Source organism: Anser cygnoides, chromosome 2 (assembly GCF_040182565.1).
Source record: "Anser cygnoides isolate HZ-2024a breed goose chromosome 2, Taihu_goose_T2T_genome, whole genome shotgun sequence".
Taxonomy (NCBI): Eukaryota; Metazoa; Chordata; class Aves; order Anseriformes; family Anatidae; genus Anser; species Anser cygnoides.
In genome coordinates this window covers 161,946,682-161,961,788 of record NC_089874.1, presented here as the reverse complement: position 1 = coordinate 161,961,788, position 15,107 = coordinate 161,946,682, and the positions used below count along the sequence as shown (strand labels likewise).

The window sequence follows — 15,107 nt, the reverse complement described above, 5'->3', positions numbered from 1 at the left end:
TAAAGGTGCAAATCCTCTCCCAGACATTCAAGGCTGCTCCTTACCCAGCTCCTTGCAAGCCCAAAGGTACTGCAGAAGTAAATGCACCAAGTGAAGCACGTTGACTTGACTCTCCCTCCTTTTCCAAGCCATCTTTTTTTTTCCCATTTCCAGATTTTTGTGTAAAACCAATTTATTTTGCAAGGAGGTGAAGGGATGTTCACTCCAGGTCAAGGCTGTGTGTTAAAACAAGAGTTGGGCAATGCTTCTATGCTATCATTGGTGTGATCAAGGGCACATCAAGTTGCTTTCACAGTGGGGAGGAATTCAACATGAAGAACATAGTCAACCTCTGAATTCAGAGACCTGCTGGCCAAAGGCAGCCTGGAGTGTTTTTGTTAGGATAGCTGGGTTCGATTTTGGGACTGTGGCCCACCAATTTCATATACCAGGGCTTTCAGTTCCCTTTAGTATCATGGATCTGCAAGGATTTCCACAATATGCCCAGGAGGAAGTAACTTAAAGCTAAATCTTCACTGGAGATGTGTTACAGGACAATGTCTGGAGCTACCCATGTATGACATGGGTCACACTCCATATCATTCATGTATGTGTAATAGGGGCAGACTGGGAAGGGGATTGGGACCAAATTCTCACGGGTCCAGACCAGCCTTGGATAGGGCACAGAATGATTAAAAACCTTGTATTTTTTAAAACGCCATGGCAAACCTGAGGCTAGAACCCCAGAGAACAAGGATGAAGACCTGCAGGGAAGTCTATCACTGCAGACAAGGTCTGTCTGCCCCATCCTTTTGCAATACCCTGAGCAACCCTCTTGAGTTCTTGTTCTTCAAGTGACCCTAAATGACTTTGCTGAATTGAGATACCAACCACGATGCTTTCTTCCCTGCTTCATGAACATATCTGCCTCAGTCACTCAGAGGTTTCCTTTCACCACATTTTTGGGGGATTTGCCCTGTTCTCAGACTCGGGGTTGTACTGAATAAAGAGGCTTAGGAAATTTTTATTTTATTTTTTTTCCCCTGCAGTCAGGGATGTGGGAACTGTGCAGGAGAGACATGAAGATATCCGAGAGAGGACGTGCCAGTGTGTCAGAGGCAGCCATTCCAAGTCAGCCATGGCCTAATGTGGAAAAACAGACCTATTTTAAGAAGAAAAAAATTTCACATGATAGATTTTAGATGAGAAATAATTTGGTAGTGATATTGAAAATGATATTGCTCTTGCTGCTCTTCAGTCCTGCCAAGCACGTTCTATAATTAATAGCTACTTCAGATGAAGTGACTTTCTTTTGAATGTGCAGTATTAAACATTTAAATCCCTATCTGTAAATATAAGACTATGGCAGATATCTCCATAAGCCTTGCAGCTACATGCTAATGTATATTTATGTTCTAGATAGGTATTTTTAGCAAGAACTACAAGTTCTTTCTCTATTTGATTACATCAGAGCTCTATTTTACATTAAGCGTCTGGACTGTGCAAATATCCCCTTCCTTTTTTTCTTCTCTTGGAGTTTCGCAATAATTTCTGCCCTCATCTCCTCTCTTTTATTTTCATGCCTAACTGTATTAATGCACCTTCCATGAGGGCTATATGGGTTTATTTTCCACTCCCTCCCTGTGCAGACAAAATATCTAAAATTAAAAGAAATCAAGCAGCAAAACATCTCCTGGTGTTTCCCACCTTGCAGCTTGAGCCAGCCTGCAATCAGGACACACCAGGATAACTACCACTGCTCACATCTACGTGTGATGTGAGCAATGTCTTGCTGCGACTCGTGGAAAGTAATTGCAAATGATCCCTGCTGGAAACTCCATTCCTTGAAGTATTAACCACTCTGGTTGTGTAGCTTTGCTCTCCCACTGCACCACTGATGCATTTGTGGGAGTCAAAGCGACAGGACTGAACCCAGGTCCAAACTTCAGCTGGCAGAAGACACCAGAATGGTTCTCTCCAGCAGTTTTTCCAGCAACGCAAGGAGGTAACATCTTTTTCCAGCCAATATCACACAGTCTGGGTCTGAACCATTCTCCTCTGCTCATGATTCTGGGTCTAAGACCTAAAGGATGCTATGGACCTGCTTTTCTGATCCAGCCTGAGCCAGGTCCGGGTGCACGTTGTGTTTGCATAGCATGAACAATCCTTTGAGATACTCACTCCACCTTTAAGAGTCATGGAGCCCACAGTGAAATGCCACCAAGGCAGACACACCACCCTGACAGTCACCTGGAGGCAGGAGTCATCTGGGCATACCAGTAAGAATACCCTCACCAACTGGGTATGCAAACACCTCCCTGAAATTTTAGTCTCTGCTTTGCTTTGGTCTTTACTTTCTAGGCAAACGAAAGCTTTGCCTCCAGATTTGCAAGTGAAAGTGAGTGATGAGGATCATGCACCTGTAAGGGCTGCTCCACATTTGCAGAAAGGCTGGGAGGTGGAGGAAAAAAACAACTGCTTGTCTGGATAAAACATTAGGCATCAAGAAATGCCCTCAAGCCTAGAAATAGTGTCTCTGGCCCTGCACAGAGTGATTACTGGGATGAACAAGCCCCAAGACGGGCAGGTAAAATCCTCCATGACAGCTACAGCAGTGCTGGATGCCACCAGCTGCACAGCCTCGTCTTGCAGGGCTGAGAGGCTGCACATCTTTTTACAGCCCATTGGAGACACTTCTCTCTCTGTTCTATTTTATTCAGCCTATATTTAAACTTCTCCCTCTGTATGTCCACTTGACCCGGTGATGCAAAATTCTGCAAATGCCTTTGAATCTGCTGGCAGTGTCCTGCATTGACTGGGGCAGCAGTGCTTGCTGGGCTTAACTCCTAGGGACCAAGCAGCCAGAATAAATAAAAGCAATAGCAGAAGCAGCAATTTGGTGCAAATCAAACTTTGCAAGGGCTCCCACGGGATGACTGTTTGTCTTGTGGCTTAGGACAAACCCAGCATGAACAGATGAATATTACTGCAAATTTTTGCACCCCTGACACATTGTGCTAAAGGCTTTTCATCTTGCCTAGTATAGGAATATATTACAAGCTTTGAGCCTTTTAGTCTGTTTTCTACACTAGATGCTCACTGCTTTTGCAGCGTAGCCATACTAACAGGGAAGTCCCAGATAACAGGAGACTCTCAGCTCAGTGAGATGCAGGATGCTCACAGCCAGCACCAGGTGACACAAGGAAGGCAGCAGTCCCCATCTGCAGCACCTTTGCTCAAGGCTGCCTGCTCCCTTGCAGTGCTGAGCTCAGCTGATTTCCCTTTGCCTGCTGCAAGAGAAGCTGCACTGGGAAAGAAATCCCATACCCCATATAAGCATCCTGTCGCTACTGCATAGTCCTTCACCCTTCTGCCACACTCCTTCCCATCTTCTCCCACCAGCTCTTGCAAGGAGAGCTTTGCAGTCCCCTGCTTGTCCCCTTCTGTATCTTTTCCCCTCTCTGACACTTCCCTCCTCAGCCAGAAAATTCCAAAGATGTGCTGAACACACAAGAAAGACTCTGAAGGCTGAAAATGGGAGGATCCAACTTTATTCACTGGATTCTCATCCAGAACTCCCCCTTCTTTTTCCTTGATTTTCTTGGCTGATGTCTTGTATAGAAACAGAGCGAAAATGGAGTTTGGCATAGAGGAGGTCACAGGGGCTTCATGAATGCATGAGGATGGTGCACGGGATGTGCCCTTGCTCCCGTCTGCCCCTGTTCTTGCAGGTTCCCTTTTGCTCCCCTGGAAGAGCCAAGGAATAAGACCAAAGAGAAATGCAAGCTCCCCTGCTGTCCCCTCCCAAAAGGGGCCACGAACTGGCCACGTCTAGCTCATTTGGGTCAGCTTCCACTCCTTCTGTTTTTACAGCAGACAGGGCATCAAACTCAAATCCTACAGCTACTCCGAGGGAGAATGGAGCAAGTCCCCAGCAGGGCCTGGTAGCACCATTAACCAGCATCGAGTGGAAAGGTTGACTTTTCCCAGAGCTGAGGGTCTGGGATAATCATTTATTTTCCCTTCCTGTGGCCCCTGCTGTGAAGGGGGGGGAGGGCAGGCTAACAGAAAAAAGTTGCTTGAAACAGCTTGTGAAACATCTGGAAAGAGAAAGCCTGGGGCTCTGATTGCAACCTGAGCTCAGGCAAAGGGCTGGTGGGGGTTGGGCTGGCCAAACTTCTCGATTTGCTTTTACGAGTTTAAACTGCCTTGGCTTGTTCGTCCTGGGTGTCTTATGAGCTTTCCAGAAATACTTTCCATCTCAGTGCATGATGGCTGAGCCCTTCTGAACTCATTCCATGGCTAATTCTAGATAAAATTAAGTGCCAGCTCTCTACATCTGCAAACTACGCTCTGTTGAGCAGGTACTGGGAAGGGTCCAACATCCATCTGCCTCTGGAGATGGCACTCAATGTGCAAAGAAAAGAAGCCAAGATGCTGATGGAGGGTTCCAGCTTTTCGGGGGGTTGTGCATTGAAATATGATAGAGGCACACGGGTGCAGGTTTTGTGGGAGCTGAGGAAGATCTGGAGAAACAGCACCTTTGTGTCCAGCGTGCCTGCAGCCCCTGCTGTGGCTGAGGCTCATCCCCAAGCTTCACCGTGCTTCATGGTGAGGAAAGCTGCAAGGTGAGATGTGGGTCCTGGGGACCAGAAGCAACCAAAGATGGAGAACATCTGCTTAACAGCTGGAAACTGGAAATTTGAAGGGTTTAGGTCCAGGCGCCCAAATGTTTGGCTGAAATCCACTCGAATCCACAACACTGAAGATGGGTGAAGACACACTTGAGCAAAGAAGGTTTTCTCCCAAGGCATCTAAAAGTTTACAAGGCGTCTTGGCACAGAGAGGGGAGGAGATGCTTTGGTCGGAGCAGGGGTGCCCATGGCTTCACAGAGCGCGCTGGAGGAGTATGCCAACAGCCAAGGACATCAGACCCGGTGCTGAGGAGCTGCTTCTCTCCCCCCTGCTGCTCTTGGTGTCATCAGAGCAGAGGTCGGTGTAGCAGCACGACGTGGGCCTGCTCGAACCTATCCCGTCGTAGTCGACACAGGTCTCATCACACTTTCTGGTCACGGTGATGTTGCCGAAAAAGGGGTAACCTGAAATGGATGCATTGGAGGATGGGGAGAAGGAGAAGAGAGAGAAAGAAATGGTGAAGAAAAGCATAGAACACTGGAATTGAGCACCACTGGCTTTGTGCAATGGATGGGAGTGGAAAGCACTGTGTTTTTAGGTAAATAAAGTCAAATAAGGGGTTGACTGTCTTTAACCCACAGGTGCCTGTAACTCAGGCTGCTCTATGTAGGAACAGGTCCTCTGGTTTTCCCTGCTGTCTCCCTCTGTCCCTCCTGCTCCTTCCAAATTTCTTCTAGTGCAGACAAGGGACACAAGTTCCTGCATGTTTTTTTTCAGGGGGGTTGCTCCTGCGATAGCTTTGCATAGGAGATGGCAATGCCAAGAAACACCGGTGCAACGCTAACATACTCAGGTTGTTTTTTCTCTCTAGGGAGAGACTTGGTGTTAGGTGAGGGTGTCTACAAATGGCAGAGGCCCTGGATTTCTGCAGTGTGTTTGCACACATCTGCAATGTCAGGATCTGTAATGCATAGGGGTAGGAAAGGTAAAGCAGACCGAGTGAGTGGGGCGAACGCTGTGTGCTTCACTATGAAGCCCTGAGTCTGATGGACTTTTCTGCTTCCCACCCTGGATAACTTCACCTGGATTATTACAGTTAAAGGATAGCCCAAGGATAACCCAAGGCAGGGTCTGGGAAAAGGAGAGGGAAGCAGGGGAGAAGTTCAGGAGATGGTTTGGCCCACAAAGCCAAAAATCATCTTGCTCGATTACCACTCAAAGAAAACAAAGAGACTTACCTGTGTCTAGAGAGTGCAGCGTTGTTGTGCACACCTTGGCTTTTGGGGGACACAGGGTGGGTGTTCTGCACTCAGAAATGTCTGTTGGCTCCTTGCACGTGTAACACCTCAGGGACTGGGCTGCAAAGGGGAAAAGAAGGGATTTGAGTCAGTCACAGCAGCAAAGGCAGACAGCAAGGCTGCAGCTTCTCTGCTCTGTGGTAGGGATTATGTGACAGTGCCTCACCCCCACAACCAAGATAGAGACCTTGGAAACTAAGCACAGCTGGAGACAGTAACAAAGCTTTGTCAAGGGCAAAGAGCAAACCCCAGCATCAAAGGATGAGGTGGGTGTTGCAGAGGGGCATCATCGTGAGTTTGGGGACTCAGCAGCCTAAAAAGAGCAGATCTAAAGGGAAAACCTGCTTCAGCAGCTTGAATAGCATAGTTGGAGGGTCCTGGGCCATCAGCAGTTTGGTGAGCAGTCTGTTCAGGTGCATTGCAGCGTGGTTGTTTGTTGTTGTTCTGCAGACTCAGTGAATAGGACTGTATCAGCTTCTTAAAATGAATCCAATTTTATATGGAGGGAATCAATCTGACCAGAATTATGACATTTTGCTGTTTTGTGCATCCTCTGTAAGAGCTGGTGCAACACAGGGCGACATAGCTCCTTCTGGTTAGAGCAGTATTCACCTGCAGCCCCTCCGCCTGCAGAGACAGTCACTGAAGTTGAATTTCCAGGGCTCCTTCATGCTTATTTAGAGGGTTTTCTGCAAAACTTAGTAACTGAGAGCAGAATTTAAATTTCAGAGCTGTACCAGAGCTCCTAAGGGATGAATGCGTCCTAAAAACACTTTCATCAGGGGGCTGCTGCTGGTTTTTAAAAGCGATGATGCTACAAAGCTCTCGCTGGCTGCTGCTGACACAGGGACACCTTTACATATGCAAGCCTTGATCTCAGCAGTTGCTCAAAAGTCTCCGTACGAAACCTGCCCATCCACAGCCAGCAGATACGGAGCGTGCATGTTTTTTTTCGGAGTCGTGCTGGTTTGGCTCGATGACAGAAACCAGCCCAGTCTGATGGTTTCTATCCTGTGCATTTTCCAGCAAGGCAGCAGCAGCTGAAGAGCCACCCAAATGTATCCACTGCCATCTATTGGTAAAATTGCGGAAAGACGGTGTTTTCTTGCCGCTAATTCTGCAGCACCTGCTGTCGGAGAGAAACTCCTGGGACTGCAATAAGGATAAATATTTCCGAAGGTATTTATGTGAACACTTGACTTCAGAATGGATTTTCAGGGCATCTATTTCTTTTAGCATCGCTTCTGAAAAATTCAGCTGTGCAGCAGAATTCTCATGCTGCAAAAGTTTTCTCCATCCTCTTTGCAAAGGTAGGAAGGACTTTTTAGTTTGAGAAGTGGTGGTGTGCTGGTAGCCATCTCCTCTGTCAGCAGGTGTGGTGGAGCCATCCCTGTTTACCCAAGTCGAGGATTTTGGTAGATCACTTCAGAATGACCCAGAAGAGGTTTTTTTTTTTTTTCTTTTTTTTTTTTCTTTTTTTTTTTTTTTATTAGTATTATTATTATTATTATTTTGTGCACTTATAGTGCACACTGGGAGAAATCACAATTATCAAGCTGGCAAGCATGGGGATGCTTTTGGGTGTGTAGGACCTGCTTGTGTATGGGTGGAGCAGCACTAATTTAAATCATCTGAGGAACTGGTCTGCAACCTTTGGGCTAAGCTGATTTCCAAACCTGACCATTTTTGTCGGTGAGCAGGACAGCAGCACGGGGTCTGGAGAAATTGCTTCCAGTCAAGAGTAAGTTTAGGTGAGAAAACCATCACCACCTCACCCCTTATTATACCACTGACTCTGTGCGGGGCACTCAGAGGACACTATTTTTTTGGGGGAAGATTTCAATGGAAAAGGAAAGCCCCAGACTGTAAGGAACAGAGCAGAAGAACTGATCATAGAGGACAGTGCTGTGTCCAGAGCTGAGGACAATAATCACTGTCCGTCACTTTCTGACAGCACCTTCCACACCTTGATTCCAAACTTCTGGAGGGTAAGCAACATACCTTGAGCCATGGATATATTCCTGAGCTGCAAGTGCTGTCTAGGCCAGCTGCCTCCCATAGCATTATCCCCCCCCCCCCCCCCCCCAAAAAACATATCTGTCTCAGTCTCAACTATAAAGCAAAATGATGCCTCTCTGCTCCCATAAAGTGCCTCAAGACCCATGGGTGGAAACCTGCTCTGTCAGCTCCTCAGCAACCCCATTAAACCCAGGGCAAGACTAGAGAGGGGCAAAGAAATACATAACATGCCACTTCTGAAGTGTCTTGAAAGAAAAACAAAACAAAACAATAGAAAAACACGTACTGAAATGTAATAAATTGCTGTAGTAGTATGGAAGTAAGTGCACCTGTCCTGGTTGAGCCTTATGGTGTGTTCAACCCAGAGCAAGTAAGGAAATGAAATGTTCAGCTGGAGTCGGGTTTCCTTCAAAGACATGTGGAAGGAGAAATGAGGGTACAGGAATAAAAAAAAAAAAAAAAAAAAAAAAAAAGACGATGCAGCTTGATGAAGAGACCCAACGCACTTCTGTGCAAAATGATTTGCAAGGTGTATGCCTTTCAGCCTTCCTTCATTTGCAGCTTTCTGAATGTCAAAATGCCTCCAGATGAGGGTGTTCAAGCCCTGCCCAGGCTGCCTTTCTTTTCAGATCTTTTAGTCCAATTAAATCTGCCTGAGGATTTCTGGCACCCGTGGGACAGAGGCTGAATCACAGAATCGCTGACACAGAATGAATGGTTTGGGTTGGAAGGGACCTTAAAGATCATTTAAGTTCAACCCCCTGCCATTGGAGAGGGGAAGGGGACACACACACACACAGGGTTTGTGTCACCCCAAGAATGACTGTTCCAGGCCAAAAAAGTCACAAAAAATGTGCACAGCAATGACTGGACCTCACTGCTAACTTGCCCAAGACTCTGATTCACAAGAACCCAAGACCAGACAGACCCAAGGGAATTTATTATCTCCACCCATCTCCTAATCTCTAGAAATCAGTGTAAGCCCTGGAGCTGGTGGTTTCATTAAGCTTCCCCAAATCCCTAGAGTTATTTCTCATACTCCTGCCCATATCTTGAAGTCTTGCTCTCTGTTTCTCAGCGCTTCCAGCAGCCAGCTGTGAGGTTGTAGGGATATCAGGAGATCAGGATGAACATACCCTATCCCATCCCCGAGGGGACAGGTTGGCAGCTTGGCTGGAGGCCGCCAGCTCAGGTCCTTGCCCACACTTGTTCTCCCTGTGCCGTGTGGCTGTCAGTCACCCCTTAGCCTTATGAAGCTTCATGTCAGTCCCCTCCACCCCAGGGTGTGGTGTGAGTGGGGCTGGGTGACCTGTGACCGCCCATGGGTCCAAATGGTCTGCACTGCTCTCCAACAGCCATCACTGTTCTCCCCACCAGGAAAGTGCATCTTCTTTCCCCACTCACCCTCTCCGTTGACCTTCTTAAATACATAAGGGCATTATTTCCCCTGTCTAGGGATTACCAGTTCTTTCTGCATTGCTGCCTTTCCCCTCCCTTCTCAAACATTTCCCAGGGGGTCCCCACGATGTCAGGAGTGCAGGGTCCTTACCCAGCTCCACGCACGCGAGGCCAAGCAGCAGCCCCACCAGAAGCGACTTCATGCTGAGAGCAGATCCGTGCAACCTGGACAGTAAAGGCGAGCGGCTCCCGGGGAGCTTTATATGTCTTTCCACCCTCCACCTCCTCTTGATCCGGTGGGCGGATTCCCCTGGGGTTAGCAGGGGAGAGCTCGTCTCCAGCCTGGATTGGGATTTGTAGAGGAACGAGTTCCAAGAGAGGTGACATCACCGCGATGAGCAGACTCCTGCCGTACCTCATCTCCTTTTCGGGTTTATGACCCGGGGCTGGTCCCATGGAAAAGGAAAAACACAGCTTGTGCTGCAGGGGGTGGCCCCACGCCGGTGTTTGGATGGGGAATGTGACAAGGTATGTTTGTTACTTCAAATCTGGCTCTGCGAGCCAAGAGCCGAGTTGTGTCATGAATGTTGCGTTGGGCAACATCAGGCAAGGTGCAAGTGGCAGCAGGCTGGTCTTCCACACGTGTTAGCTCAGCATCACCAAAACCTGTGCCGTGTTTTCATGCCAACTGCTGCCTGGCATGGCAGGCAGGAATCTGGCATGGCTGGATTTTCCCAAAACATGCCTATTTTCCCAAATTCAGTGCGAAAACAAGCACATTTTCTGGCTCCCAGGGGCTTAGTTGTGAACTGAGCCACAATGCTGAGCTGGTGGGCATGGGAGGCACTGAAAGACCAGTGGAGGGGAACATGGGTGATGGTACCTCTAAGGATGGGATTCGGATATGTCATTTTATTTCAGGTCCTGCTGGCAGAACAGGGAGCTGAACCTTTTTTTGCAAAAGCGTCAACTATTTACTGGATTTTATTCTGAAGATGAGAAATAAACCCAGCATGGAGCAATGGATCTATTTTCCTGCTGCAGTGCCTTCCTGATGGAAAGTTTTCCTTTAACGTGTATCAAGGCATCCCCTTCAAACATGCATTTTTTTCAGGTCTTATGCAATATCTGTGGAAAGAACTTAAAAAAATTTCTAGTTAAGGAGAAAAGTTGTGCTGTTCTCTTTTGACCGAGCCAATGACATTTTTGCATTTTGTTGGAAAATCTGACTTCTGGGGGTTTTGATGTGATCCAGGACACAATTTCCCATAAAACAGCCGAATAAGCCACAGCATAAAAGTTTGTGAAGCACTGTGAAGATCTCAGAGACTTCAGGGACTGGGACAAGGTGAGTGCACAGGATGATTTGTGACCATGGGGTTGTTGGTCACAGGACCGCTGTGGTGATGCACATGGGTGTTACCACCCTTCCCTATCTCTTTTCCCAGTTTGAGAGTGGGGTATTTTTGGGAAAATACAGCTCCTCCAAGAGTTCAGAGTAACTCAAGAAGCATTGCTAATGAGAATTTCCACAGTCACGGATAGCACAAAGCAGATCGAGCCGGGGCAGCAGGATTGGTACTGTGCCGTGGGAAAGGGAGGGGAAGACAGGCACCTTAATGCTCGCTCAGCAGCTGTGAGAGTGAAAACCATTGTTTATCTTCATTTTTATCTTGCTGTGCCATCAGAGAACAGGTACATAAAGGAAAACAGTGCAAACATACCTCCATGAGTATATAGAAAAGACCGTGCTGTGAAAACCCCCAGACCTGGTTAAATCCAGATCCTTTCTTGTAACTGGGCAGTTCAAAGCACATTTGAGCAGCATTTTAAAACACTCAGCAAACTGGAAAAGATCCAGTACTTTAGGTATTCAGAGTGGTTATTCCTCAATAGGTAAGCACAGTAGGGTGGACAGTCTGGCGTTGACACCACTGAAAAGCTTCTTGACACACTGTGTGTGCCTTGGTGGGATGGAGAGGTCCCCATCGGGACATGGTAATGATCTGCTTGTGCTTGAAAGATATTGAGAAAGCCTGGGAATAAATCAGCCTTGTTGAAGGAATAGTGCATAAATTGGAGACTAAATGAGTTTGTCCAGCTTGGTGGAGGTTGTCTATCACTGTGGTGTCTGGACATAGTATGCATCAACATGGAAGCATTATTTGCCTCTGGCCAGTGCAAAACCAATTAACTTTGTCTAATGGCTTGACAGGATTTGAGATCTGGCCATAAGGCAGAGCATTGGAAAAATATCACTGGCAGAGCTATTAAAGCTCCTGCAGACTGTGTAGGAGAGCCAAACTTCAGGGACAGAAAAGCTGGGAGAATGCCAGTAAAACTATTGAGGAAAGGGAAGACCTGCAAATAATAGTTGATCTAAAGATAACTAGGAGCCTCCGGTGAAACTTTTCCCCCTGGGAAAAAAAAATACCAAAACCAAAACAAAACAAAAACCCAAATCACAGGTGATCGCAAGTCATGCATTAGGCTGTGAGGAAGACTGATTCAGGAAATGCTAACCTCTCCATATGAAGCCCTGGTTGCTTCTCACATGGAATATTATTATTCTGTTTCCTGATGGAAAAAAAAAAGGAAATGGGAAAAAATGACAAAACTGCAACACCAGGATCTATCCCAAGAGATGACGTTGGAAAACACTGGCCCTCTTTAGCCTGGCAGAGCAGAGTTTGGAAAGAAACACAGTTGTTACCCAGAAATATATTGCAAGAAGAGAAAGCAGAATTTCAGAAGGAAAAAATCTTTATGCTAAAAGATCACGCTGGTCTAAAGCTATATGCTGGGAGCCCCCCAGCTGGAAAGCAGCTCTGCATAAAAGGGATGGGGGTCCTGGTGGGCACCAAGTTGAAGTTGAGGCAGGAACGTGCCCTTGCTGCTAAGGAGGTTAGTGCTATCCTGGACTGAATTAGGTGAAGCACTGCCAGCAGCTTGAGGGAAGGGATCCTATTCAGCACTGGTGAGGCCAAACCTGGGGTACTGGTTCCAGTTCTGGGCTCTCCAGTACAAAAGAGACCTGTACATAGCGGAGGGAGTTCATCAGAGGGTCATCAAGATGCTGAACAGCCTGGAGAAGAGGATGTTCAAGGGGATCTCATCAATGTCCATAAATACCTGCAGGAGGACAGAGCCGGTCTCTCGTCAGTGCCAGGACCAGAGGCACAAACTGGAACACTGGAGGTTCTGTCTGAATATCGGGAAGAACTTCCATGCCATGTGGGTGACTGGGCACAGGTTGCCCAGAAATGTTGTGGAGTCTCCTCCTTGGAGATCTTCAAGAGGCACTCGGACATGGACCCGAACACCCTGCTTTCTGAGCAGGGGATTGGAGCAGTTGACCTCCAGAGGTCCCTTCCAATCTCAACCACTCTGTGATTCTGTGGTTCTGTGAAGGGGGCTGGTGATCCGAAATAGGTTCTCAAATGCTATGAAAAGGTGGGTCCCTTCTAAAAGCAAAGACTGTAAAAATCCCCCTGTCTTTAAGTTAGAGCTTGATAAATATGTGAAAGAAGTGGTTTGATATAGCAGTTAGGACAGCCTTAGACAGCTCGTAGGACTCAGGAGGACCTAAATTCCCATCTATCTTTTTCAGTGGGAATAAACCCTGGGCAAGGTTTTGAACTCTACCTGACAGGAGCCAAAAGGGACTCCAACTGAGATGTCATGTCAGGTCTGAAGATCTGAGGATATAAATGGGGCATAGTGTGTAGTGAGAAATATCTGCGTTCCCAAAAGTCTCTCTGATTTTTCGGTGTTATCAATCCGAAAACACTGCAAGCCTGTACCTGACAGTCTGAAATCACTCATAAGGTTATCTGGGTAGATGTGATCTTTCTCTGCTTATCACATATGCAAAGAAAGTCAGATGACATAAGGTCAACTTTCACAAACAAGAAGATGATGTGCTTTATAGCTATCTGTTCTAACTTCCATTACCTCCAGTTAATTCTTGTTTGAACAAACAAAAAAATAAATAAATAAACAATTTTTTTAGAGATGTCCCGAGACAGAAAGTCTGTGCCAAACTTCGATTAGCTGATTTAGTCATCAGTTATCACCCATATGTAAAATAACCCCTGCATTTCTACTCTGATTTACACAGTTTCCACAGCCAGTAGTTCCTGTCGCATTTCTGCTAGATTTAATAACTCACTGTTGCAGTTTCCCTCTCCCTCAGGGAGATGCATTTTAGTGAGGATAACCCTTGGATGGCCTTTTGTGGGCTCTTTGACTTCTTCCCAGGAAGGTCTGTTCTCCATGGCTTTAATCTTTCCAGGGGTCCTTCTCTGAACCACATCTGATTTATCACCTTCTCACCTGCCCTGACCAACACAGAACTAACTAGATGTTGTCTTACATCAACAGCCACTTCAGTCCCACATATAAGAAGCAGAATGGATCCTTACTGAACTTCAAACAATTATGTTTGAACCTGTGTCCATGGTGTTATAGCCATGGCATTGGTCTACCTGATGTCAGTGTCTTTCTTGGGGGCCGCTTGTCAGGATGGAATCTGCCAGAGATATCAGGTTTCCAGATACCATGATGATGGTTGGCGTATAGGAAAATAGGTTACTGAGCAGTATATTGAGCCAGCTTGAATTTGGCTCCTGGGATTCAGGGAGCACAGATTTTTGCTGGGGACCATTTGTATCTGTGGGCTCCAGCACCACTGGCTGTGACTCAACAGTAGGAAGCCATGCTGTCCCTGATCATGGCTGCAGTGATGCCTGATGATCTGTTCAGCTAATCAAAGCTCCCACCTGCCAAGGGTGTGTACTAATAACAAGACTATAGGCTTGTTCGGGTGGGGTTGCTCTCCACCCTCCTGATGAAACTGTGCTACTGGGCAGAAAGCAATGCAGGATTCCTTGGGCTGGAGAAGGGTGAAAGCATGAGCACAACACAGTTAGCACCCTTCTCCTCGGAGCTTTTTAGGTCTTGCTTCCAGGAGTTTTTTGATACAAAACATAGGTGTCTCCACATAGGGAAGTATCAAAGAAAAATCCCAAGTCCCATGGCTGACTCAATTAATCTCCAAAGACTTTACCCCTCTTTTCCCCTGTGTGTGCTTTGTTTTGCTGGTTCGAACAATTTGTTTGGAGATGTCAGACAGGAAATTGAACCTTCCAAAAGACAAAGAAGGAAATTGTACTCGTATTTCCCAAATTCTGTTTTAAGCACACTAAACTCTAGGCTAAAATTCAGGTGCACTTGTACAGAAGGGAGGAAATCCTCCACCACACTGTGTTTGCAGAAGAGGAAATGAGCTCTATTCTGTGCTCTGAGAAAAAAAGAGTAGTCCAGGGGTGTGAACTCTCTATGCTTACAAGTGCCTCTGCTCCTAGTTGCAAGGACCAGGACAATTCCTTCAGGCATTGCCTTGGCAGCAGAGTTTCATCAGCCCTGGGAAGAGAAGTCTCCCAGGCACTTACAGAGGGCATGCAAAGTGCCCAACATGTGGTTCTGGATTGCAGACTGTAGATATCCATCCTTCTGGAAAGTCAGGTATCATGGGTTTCCTTTAACCTCTATCATTTCTGCAACGGACTTGAGCTCTGTGTAGGATCTGTAGCTCTTGGCATGTTCCCTGGCCCTGTCACGGCCTGAACCCCTTGGATCTGTCCCAGGTGGGCCCAGGCACACTCTGAAACACAGCATGGGCCAAATATGTTTCCCAGTATAGATGAGGCCATTCTGGTTGGGGGGCATAAGAGGGTTTAGCTATGTGGGCATGAGCTGTGGCAGCTGTCCTCAGGA

The 15,107-nt window shown here is 46.9% G+C and overlaps 1 protein-coding gene across 1 annotated transcript; it reads right to left on the bottom strand.

The window, feature by feature from the left end:
* Positions 1 to 3,514: 3,514 nt before the first annotated feature.
* LOC106042178 (ly6/PLAUR domain-containing protein 2-like) lies at positions 3,515 to 9,614 on the bottom strand. The gene is made up of 3 exons (XM_013190960.3): positions 9,481 to 9,614; positions 5,853 to 5,972; positions 3,515 to 5,078 (listed from the first exon to the last, which is right to left on the bottom strand). Exons 1-3 carry the CDS (start codon positions 9,530 to 9,532, stop codon positions 4,867 to 4,869), a joined length of 384 nt encoding a protein of 127 aa, XP_013046414.2. The 5' UTR covers positions 9,533 to 9,614; the 3' UTR covers positions 3,515 to 4,866.
* Positions 9,615 to 15,107: the final 5,493 nt, after the last annotated feature.

Bases quoted from the DNA above. Each gene is read 5' to 3' on its own strand.
- LOC106042178 (XM_013190960.3), bottom strand. From the start codon at position 9,532: ATGAAGTCGCTTCTGGTGGGGCTGCTGCTTGGCCTCGCGTGCGTGGAG. The intron at 5,973-9,480 runs GTAAGGACCCTG...TCCCCTTTGCAG, and splicing joins CCTCGCGTGCGTGGAGCTGG to CCCAGTCCCTGAGGTGTTAC. The intron at 5,079-5,852 runs GTAAGTCTCTTT...CATCCATTTCAG, and splicing joins GCTGCACTCTCTAGACACAG to GTTACCCCTTTTTCGGCAAC.